The 10,180-nt window shown below is 40.5% G+C and overlaps 1 protein-coding gene across 1 annotated transcript; it reads right to left on the bottom strand.

Moving 5' to 3' along the window:
• Nucleotides 1–661: 661 nt before the first annotated feature.
• LOC310870691 (uncharacterized protein) lies at nt 662–9,481 on the bottom strand (the record flags this gene model as incomplete). The annotated part of the gene is made up of 9 exons (XM_083781964.1): nt 9,364–9,481; nt 7,977–8,085; nt 7,738–7,869; nt 7,550–7,603; nt 5,033–5,190; nt 3,644–3,752; nt 3,405–3,536; nt 3,080–3,270; nt 662–718 (listed from the first exon to the last, which is right to left on the bottom strand). Exons 1-9 carry the CDS (start codon nt 9,448–9,450, stop codon nt 662–664), a joined length of 1,029 nt encoding a protein of 342 aa, XP_083638090.1. The 5' UTR covers nt 9,451–9,481.
• Nucleotides 9,482–10,180: the final 699 nt, after the last annotated feature.

The raw sequence follows: 10,180 nt of genomic DNA, 5'->3' as shown, positions 1-10,180 counted from the left end.
ACCTGGCCCATGTCATTGGACAGTAAAATATAAGCAATACCCTTCTCATTACGAATTTACAATGTAAACATTAAAATATATAAATTAAATATGTCACTATATTGTTTGGGGGGAGGGGCACTTTGAGGCAAAAGGGCAGCTAGGGGTCCAACAAGTCCCCAAAGAACCCCGCACATGCACGCACGCACACAAAACAATGTGAGCTGCGATGTTACTGTAACAGCTGTCAATCATGGCTCCTGTCAGGAATCCTCTTGTCGGTCCACATTCCAAACACAGCTCAGAGTTTCCAGTAAGAAGATTAATTAAATATAATAGTAAACATGGTGTGTTGCTGCCAGGAACTGAACCCATCAACACACCTGAGGTAGATTCTGCAAATGCCTTCTGAACCAGTGGTTCCCACGACACCTCACGTCCTCACTTCACACATTGGGAGGTGAAGGTTCATTCATTCACACATTTGGAGGTGAAGGTTCATTCATTCACACATTGGGAGGTGAAGCGGCAAACAGTCGACGCCTGCGCAGCGTCCTCACTTCCCACATTCACACACCGACGAGCTCACTGGGGGCAGTGTGGGGTTCCGTGTCTCGCCCCCAAGGACACTTCCACATGTAGACAGGAGGAGGAGCCGGGATTCGAGCCGCCGACCCACGGATCATCGGACCACGTACTGCTCTACCTCCTGAGCCACAGCCGCCCCGGCAACAGCAGGCTACACAACGCCACAGTAACAACAAGGCCACACATGACAGCATTGTGGCTCTGTATGTGGATGCAGTCGTTCTGAAGCTCTTCACTCTGCTGTTTGGAGCTGCTGTCTCTGTTGGCCTGTTTAAATACATCACCAACTATATGATCATTAACCCATTTTTACCTGGGAACGATTCTACAAATGTCTTCTATATCACGACAGTTTTCTGAAAAAGCTATGTTTCTATGTCAGTCGTTCTTTGATTTTTCAAAAATAGCAGACCTACAAGCTCGTAGCTCGTAGTGCCTTCCCTAGCTAACTCTTTTCACTGTCTTTTAATGTTCTTTAGCTTTTAGTGTTTTTTTCCCCTTTTTTTCTAATAAAGTGGTTTTTATTTGTTGTTACCTCTGTAAAGCCCCCCATGTAAAGCGCCTTTGGACCGTACTCAGAAAAGCGCTATATAAGTTTGAGATATTATTAATATTTATTATTAACACACGTTAACCCAGCAGGCCATTGTCACTAGTATTAATCTTATCTAAACTTGCTTTCAGAGAACTGCAGTACTTTTAGTTGTCATTATTTCATCCATAAGACAATGCTCAGCAGGACAACAATCACAGTTCAAGTCAGGTTACCAATGTATTGTTGTAATTTCATATATTTTGATGAGAAATATGTTTTATGGAATGTATTATATCGGGTAAAATACACCCGGGTTTAGTGTGACAAAATTAAAGTTTAGTGTTCTAGGGCTCACATAGGATGATCCAGAGTCATGTGATCAGACGTGTAAGAGGATTACACATGGCTGGCTGGTGGAAATGTGACAGGCCATCAATTATGATCAATATCCTGACATTATTATAATAAAGAGATACACTGTTAAAATAAAGGCCTCCTGTCATGGAATGCAGCAGCCTTTACACTAAGGATAAGATGCAGTACAAAGACATGCTGCGAGATCATTTTGTTCAACAACCAACAACCAACCACTATAGCTTTATTGAACTGAGACGACAATGAGAGAACATAAATGGGATAGTTCAGGTTTTTTTTTAACTAAGTCGTATGAAATACTTGCCATTAATACAGTGGTTGCAATTGTATTAATTGATTGCCCGAGTCCCGTGGTGGGAGTTCTGCTCTGGTTTTGGTGAATATTAAGTAGTTCCGGTCATTTTGTGGGGGGGCGCTGGGGCCACGCAGTAAAAGTAAATTAATCCACAAAACAAATTTGTATTGTTGACCTATTTCTAAAATATTAGCGCGACTTTCGGTCAACTTTGACCCCTCCATCACATGGAACTATTTTTTGGGCGTAGTGATATGGACACAAAAAACATAGTTAGGGTAAAAAAAGAAAGAAAGTTGCACTAATTGCAACTTTTCAGAACTAGAAAGCCTGTAGTTTCGATTAGCTTGTATTCCCCATCAATGATGTCACTGGAAGATGGTTTCTCAACTGCCCACAGCCCTCCTATGAGACACAGACAGAGTAGAAAATAAATTGCGCAATTTTTTCATGATTAGTGAGTACTTATTATATGAAGAAGTGGTGAAGTGGTCCTTTAACAAAGATTTTCTCCTCATTTGTCTCGCTAAAAGAAGCCCCTTAACTATGAATATCTTGTAAATATTGTGTGCCTTGTGATAATCGGGTCCAGTGACCATGGAGTTAAGGAATGGTTCAGAAGCTGTGTTCACGTTCACTCTCTTATTAGAAATGAATAGACTACAACATTCTTCCCGTCTCCTAATAATGTTACCGCCAACCTCGCGCAGATACGGGAAGTAAAGTAAAGTTGGCCTCTCTTGCTTATTTTCCTCCGGGCAACACATTCAAACCTGCCACTTCCTGGGCAGCAGTGATGACATCACCATTTCCACCACAGTTCACTTTTCTTGCAATTTTTATTTATTTCTCATCTTTAATACATTTTTCTACTGTACATATTGTGGGTTTTCAGCAGTTTCTGCGGGAACTGTTTTTCCAGTTATTAAACGTCGTAAAACAAAGAACAGTGTTAAAATAAAGGCCTTGTTGTTCAACCTATGCCATGGGATACAGCAGCCCTACAATAGCCTGTAGATTTTGCACAGAAACATGTTGGGTTATCAATATCATTTATTCAACCAATATAATTATTTGAGTGAGAAGACAATATAGAACATCTGATCAATACTTTATATGTTAATAGATAAACGTAGTTAAAGATTGCAGTATTTATGCTTTTACTTTAGTAAAACATTTACGTACTTTTCCCACCTCTGCATGTAAACAATTATTCCTCACATGGTAAACAGCAGGTGACCACTGAATGTATTGTAGTTCCCTGCATCATCATATATTCTTTTATTAGGCATTAGTTTCACACAGACTTCATCCCCAGCCTCCAGCAGCAGTGAGGCTCCATTGGATGAGTTAGCAGAACCCTTAGGTTGACTTTCCCAGGCAGAAACTACAGCCTGGCCGTTTCTAAGCAGTCTAGCTGCAATGGGATGACTTCCTCCATGACCATGGAGGAAGAAACTGAACTGGTAGACGCCTCGAACTGCTGCAGTGAAGAAGCCTGTGTTTGGAGAATTCTTCGATTTAGTTTGACTTCTCACTTTGTCTTGCAGGCTATTACAACCAACATAATATTATGTAACCCCGTTTACACTTTACATGATCTTTTTATGCATCATTTACAATTCATCGTACCTGTGATTTCATTATATCCATTACCAACATTGGTGATGACATGTTTGTAGGTCAGGGTAGTCTCAACATTGTAAGGTCCTGTGAATCCATCTCCAGAGGCCAACAGAGAGGCTGAGAAAGCCACTCGTCTGTCTGTAAATTAAACACACATGTAACAGGATAAATAATCATTCCTGTAGGTTAATATTATCAGCTCTACAGTATGTATGAACACACAAGTAGATTTGTGTTCCTCAGACCTTCATTGTGCTTCTGTAGAACGTGCACCTTATGCTGTGTGGCTTTCAGCTCCTCCTGGATGTTTCGCAGCTCAACGCTCATGTCCCTCAGCACAGTGTAGATGTTCTCCTGGCGACAATTTACAATTCAGGCATTTACGCTCTTAATCCAGAGCGATTTACATTAAGCAAGAACAATTAAGCGCCGGTGGAGGCTGCTGCTCGGTCTACTGTGGGTACGCCTGGTACAGTTCATCGTCTGATCACAGTCATGTGATCGGACGATGAACGTCTGTTAGCCGCAATTTGCAACTCTAGATTTTTTTATAATGGGATGAATCTAGAGTTGCAATACCCTCCATTGACTCCCCACTCATCCAATTTGGTTTGTGATCTGCTTGTCTTAAACAACGTTAAACTCACCAACATTGCAGCTGTAGTCCAAGCTTGAATTATCCTCTTTCAATCTGCCGAGAGTTTTTCATGAAAATCCACCATAGACATGTTAGGAGCTACTTTCTGTCTGAAAATCTGTGCAGGTGATTCTTTTTTAAAGTGCTGGAGTTTGGAAGTACTCGTCGTATGTCACTGAACTCCATGCGTACCACCTGTTTCGAATTTGCACATAATGCAGGAGGCAGCAGTGCGACCCGTTAACAAAAACGAGTGCTTCCAAACTGCAACACTTAGAAAAAGAATCACCTGCAGAGGATGTCCTGACAGAAAGTAGCTCATAACATCTCTATGGTGGATTTTTATGAAAAACAAGCCCTGCAGATTGAAAGAGGATAATTCAAGCTTGGACTACAGCTGCAATGTTGGTGAGTTTAACGTACTTTAAGACAAGCAGATCGCAAACCAACTTGGATGAGTGGGGAGTCAATGGAGGGTATTGCAACTCTAGCTTCATCCCATTATAAAAAAAAATCTAGAGTTGCAAATTGCAGCTACGTCTGTGTGGTTTCGAAAATATTGCACCAATGGAAAGTAGTAAAAAAACGCTTTGGACAAAACCCCTTAACTCCATTGGACCCTTAAACTGTCTGCTAAAGCAACTAACCCCACCATCTCTCCCCCCAATTGATTATATAAGTCACACCAGACACCACCAACTTTGATGAGGCAGTAGCCTAGCCTATTGCTTTGTATTCAAAATATAAGGTTCTTAATGTCATATATCTGCCCCTTAGGTCATTTCTGTTTACAAAGTCTTAAAAGGTAAACTCAAACTGTACGGTCAACTTTCCAGTAACGAATGCAAAAACACAAACGTTTAAAAACAGTTTAAGTGCCAATCTGCCGGTTGGCCAGCAGATGGGTTCGAAGCCAGTGCCAGCCGCATTTGCATGACAGTTAATGAGTCGTTAATGTCATGCTGGTGCCAATCTTACTCTAAGGTGCCAATCCTACCTCTGGAGCGGCAGACGGGACAGGTTCTCTGCACAGGGCAGACAGGCAGCCCAGCAGCAGCAACATCAAGTTCATCAACCCCAGCATGGTGTCGTCTCTGTATCTGGATGAACTTCCTTCTAAATCTCTTCTCTCTTTGTGTTCTGAGCTACACTTCTCTGTTGATCTGGTTAAATACGTCCCGTGTGTCACGTTTAAATACGCCCCGTGTGTCACGTCAGTGCAAGCATGTTCTGTTTTGATTGATTGATTGATTGAAATATTTATTAACAGTTTGCAGAATTACAGTACATTTCAAGCACAAACTCAATACAAATTGTTAACTGAGTGGACGATCCATGCAATCGAGTATTACACTTGTTGGTGTGAATTGTCTTGTTTTTACTCCTGTGCAGCACTTTGTGGCTCATGCCTAGAAAGGTGCTATATAAAGTTATTATTATTAGTATTATGTTATACTTAAGTAAAAGTAGCAATACTGCAATTATTGCAATATAGAAATACTCTGTTACAGGGTAAAAGTCCAGAATTCGAAATGTATATATAATGAATAACAGTACAAAGGTATTGGTATCAAATCAAAATGTACTTAAAGTACCAAAAGTAAATTACTGTAATTTCATATTTTGATGAGAAATATGTTTTTTGGAATGTATTATATCAGGTAAAATACACCCGGGTTTAGTGTGACAAAATTAAAGTTTTCTAGGGCTCACAGGATGATCCAGAGTCATGTGATCAGAAGTGCAAGAGGATTACACATGGCTGGCCGCTGGCTGGTGGAAATGTGACAGGCCATCAATTATGATCAATATCCTGACATTATTATTATTATAATAATAAAGAGATACACTGTTAAAATAAAGGCCTCCTGTCATGGAATGCAGCAGCCTTTAGACTAAGGATAAGATGCAGTACAGAGACAAATGCTGCGAGATCATTTTGTTCAACAACCAACAACCAACCACTAGCTTTATTGAACTGAGACGACAATGAGAGAAAATAAATAGCATGATACTTTAAAGGGATAGTTCAGATTTTTTTAACTAAGTTGTATGAAATACTTGCTATTGATATAGTGGTTGCAACTGTATTAATTGATTGCCCGAGTCCCGTGGTGGGAGTTCTGCTCTGGTTTTGGTGAATATTAAGTAGTTCCGGTCATTTTGTGGGGGGCGCTGGGGCCACGCAGTAAAAGTAAATTAATCCACAAAACGAATGTAATTTGTATTGTTGCCCATTTCTAAAATATTAGCGCAACTTTCGTTCAACTTTGACCCCTCCATCACATGGAACTATTTTTTGGGCATAGTGATATGGACACAAAAAAGCCATAGTTCTGTGTGATAAAGTAAAAAAAAAAAGAACGAAAGTTGCACTAATTGCAATTTTTCAGAACTAGAATGCCTGTAGTTTCTATTAGCTTGTATTCCCCATCGATGGTCACTGGAAGACGGTTTCTCAACTGCCCACAGCCCTCCTGAGACACAGAGAGTAGAAAAAATAAATTGCACCATTTTTTCATGATTAGAGAGTACTTATTATATGAAGAGGTCCTTTAACAAAGTAGATTTTCTCCTGATTTGTCTCGCTAAAAGAAGCCCTTTTACTATGAATATCTTGTAAATATTGTGTGCCTTGTGATAATCAGGTCCAGTATTTAGTTCAGTGACCATGGAGTTAAGGAATGGTTCAGAAGCTGTGTTCACTTCACGTTCACTCTCTTATTAGAAATGAATAGACGCCAACATTCTTCCCGTCTCCTAATAATGTTACCGCCCACCTCACGCAGATACGGTCGGGAAGTAAAGCAAAGTTGGCCTCTCTTGCTTATTTTCCTCTTGGGCAACACATACAAACCTGCCACTTCCTGGGCAGCAGTGATGACATCACCATTTCCACCACAGTTCACTTTTGTTGCAAATTTTATTTATTTCTCATCTTTAATACATTTTCTACTGTACATCATACACATTGTGGGTTTTCAGCAGTTTCTGCGGGAACTGTTTTTCCAGTTATGAAATGCCGTAAAACAAAGAACAGTGTTAAAATAAAGGCCTTGTTGTTCAACCTATGCCATGGGATACAGCAGCCCTACAATAGCCTGTAGATTTTGCACAGAAACATGTTGGGTTATCAATATCATTTATTCAACCAATATAATTATTTGAGTGAGAAGACAATATAGAACATCTGATCAATACTTTATATGTTAATAGATAAACGTAGTTAAAGATTGCAGTATTTATGCTTTTACTTTAGTAAAACATTTACGTACTTTTCCCACCTCTGCATGTAAACAATTATTCCTCACATGGTAAACAGCAGGTGACCACTGAATGTATTGTAGTTCCCTGCATCATCATATATTCTTTTATTAGGCATTAGTTTCACACAGACTTCATCCCCAGCCTCCAGCAGCAGTGAGGCTCCATTGGATGAGTTAGCAGAACCCAGAAACTACAGCCTGGCCGTTTCTAAGCAGTCTAGCTGCAATGGGATGACTTCCTCCATGACCATGGAGGAAGAAACTGAACTGGTAGACGCCTCGAACTGCTGCAGTGAAGAAGCCTGTGTTTGGAGAATTCTTCGATTTAGTTTGACTTCTCACTTTGTCTTGCAGGCTATTACAACCAACATAATATTATGTAACCCCGTTTACACTTTACATGATCTTTTTATGCATCATTTACAATTCATCGTACCTGTGATTTCATTATATCCATTACCAACATTGGTGATGACATGTTTGTAGGTCAGGGTAGTCTCAACATTGTAAGGTCCTGTGTATCCATCTCCAGAGGCCAACAGAGAGGCTGAGAAAGCCACTCGTCTGTCTGTAAATTAAACACACATGTAACAGGATAAATAATCATTCCTGTAGGTTAATATTATCAGCTCTACAGTATGTATGAACACACAAGTAGATTTGTGTTCCTCAGACCTTCATTGTGCTTCTGTAGAACGTGCACCTTATGCTGTGTGGCTTTCAGCTCCTCCTGGATGTTAAGCAGCTCAACGCTCATGTCCCTCAGCACAGTGTAGATGTTCTCCTGGCGACAATTTACAATTCAGGCATTTACGCTCTTAATCCAGAGCGATTTACATTAAGCAAGAACAATTAAGCGCCGGTGGAGGCTGCTGCTCGGTCTACTGTGGGTACGCATGGTACAGTTCATCGTCTGATCACAGTCATGTGATCGGACGATGAACGTCTGTGTTAGCCGCAATTTGCAACTCTAGATTTTTTTATAATGGGATGAATCTAGAGTTGCAATACCCTCCATTGACTCCCCACTCATCCAATTTGGTTTGTGATCTGCTTGTCTTAAACAACGTTAAACTCACCAACATTGCAGCTGTAGTCCAAGCTTGAATTATCCTCTTTCAATCTGCCGAGATTGTTTTTCATGAAAATCCACCATAGACATGTTAGGAGCTACTTTCTGTCTGAAAATCTGTGCAGGTGATTCTTTTTTAAAGTGCTGGAGTTTGGAAGTACTCGTCGTATGTCACTGAACTCCATGCGTACCACCTGTTTCGAATTTGCACATAATGCAGGAGGCAGCAGCGCGACCCGTTAACAAAAACGAGTGCTTCCAAACTGCAACACTTAGAAAAAGAATCACCTGCAGAGGATGTCCTGACAGAAAGTAGCTCATAACATCTCTATGGTGGATTTTTATGAAAAACAAGCCCTGCAGATTGAAAGAGGATAATTCAAGCTTGGACTACAGCTGCAATGTTGGTGAGTTTAACGTACTTTAAGACAAGCAGATCGCAAACCAACTTGGATGAGTGGGGAGTCAATGGAGGGTATTGCAACTCTAGATTCATCCCATTATAAAAAAAATCTAGAGTTGCAAATTGCAGCTACGTCTGTGTGGTTTCGAAAATATTGCACCAATGGAAAGTAGTAAAAAAACGCTTTGGACAAAACCCCTTAACTCCATTGGACCCTTAAACTGTCTGCTAAAGCAACTAACCCCACCATCTCTCCCCCCAATTGATTATATAAGTCACACCAGACACCACCAACTTTGATGAGGCAGTAGCCTATTGCTTTGTATTCAAAATATAAGGTTCTTAATGTCATATATCTGCCCCTTAGGTCATTTCTGTTTACAAAGTCTTAAAAGGTAAACTCAAACTGTACGGTCAACTTTCCAGTAACGAATGCAAAAACACAAACGTTTAAAAACAGTTTAAGTGCCATTCTGCCGGTTGGCCAGCAGATGGGTTCGGAGCCAGTGCCAGCCGGATTTGCATGACAGTTAATGAGTCGTTAATGTCATGCTGGTGCCAATCTTACTCTAAGGTGCCAATCCTACCTCTGGAGCGGCAGACGGGACAGGTTCTCTGCACAGGGCAGACAGGCAGCCCAGCAGCAGCAACATCAAGTTCATCAACCCCAGCATGGTGTCGTCTCTGTATCTGGATGAAGTTCCTTCTAAATCTCTTCTCTCTTTGTGTTCTGAGCTACACTTCTCTGTTGATCTGGTTAAATACGTCCCGTGTGTCACGTTTAAATACGCCCCGTGTGTCACGTCAGTGCACTGTGAGTGGATGACCCAATTAAGCATTACACTTGTTTAAAAGAGGGTGTGCATTATTATTAATATTATTATGTTATCTTTATGTTTATGTTAAAAGTAGCAATACTGCAATCTAGAAATACTCTGTTACAGGTAAAAGTCCAGAATTCTAAATGTATTTGAATATCAGTAGGCCTACAACGCTATTGGTATCAAATCAAAATGTACTTAAAGTACCAAAAGTGAATCTACTCCCCCCCCCCCCCCCCCCCCCCCACTGTTGTTTCTTTTCCCTTTTTACCTTTTTTGATGAATTCCTGTTTCTGTTCTTTGCCTATAGCCTATAGAAGTGTCTACTTGTACGTCTCTAAATGTTGGATTGAACATGGTGGACCCTCTTGTAAACAAGTGTAATGCTTAATTGGGTCGTCCACTCACAGTTAACAGTCTTTGTGTTTAGTTTGTGTTTGAAATGTACTGTAATTCTGCAAACTGTTAATAAATATTTCAATCAATCAATCAAAACTCATTGTGCAGTTTTTGAAACTGCAAACGTTGGCAGCTTGTACCAAACATAATTCCACCCACTCTTTTACTTCAATTCTCCATTTGC

This window comes from Protomyctophum parallelum (genome assembly GCF_964188405.1).
Source record: "Protomyctophum parallelum genome assembly, chromosome: 14".
Lineage (NCBI taxonomy): Eukaryota > Metazoa > Chordata > Actinopteri > Myctophiformes > Myctophidae > Protomyctophum > Protomyctophum parallelum.
Note: the sequence above shows the minus strand (reverse complement) of the source record. Positions and strands in the feature narration are given on the sequence as shown.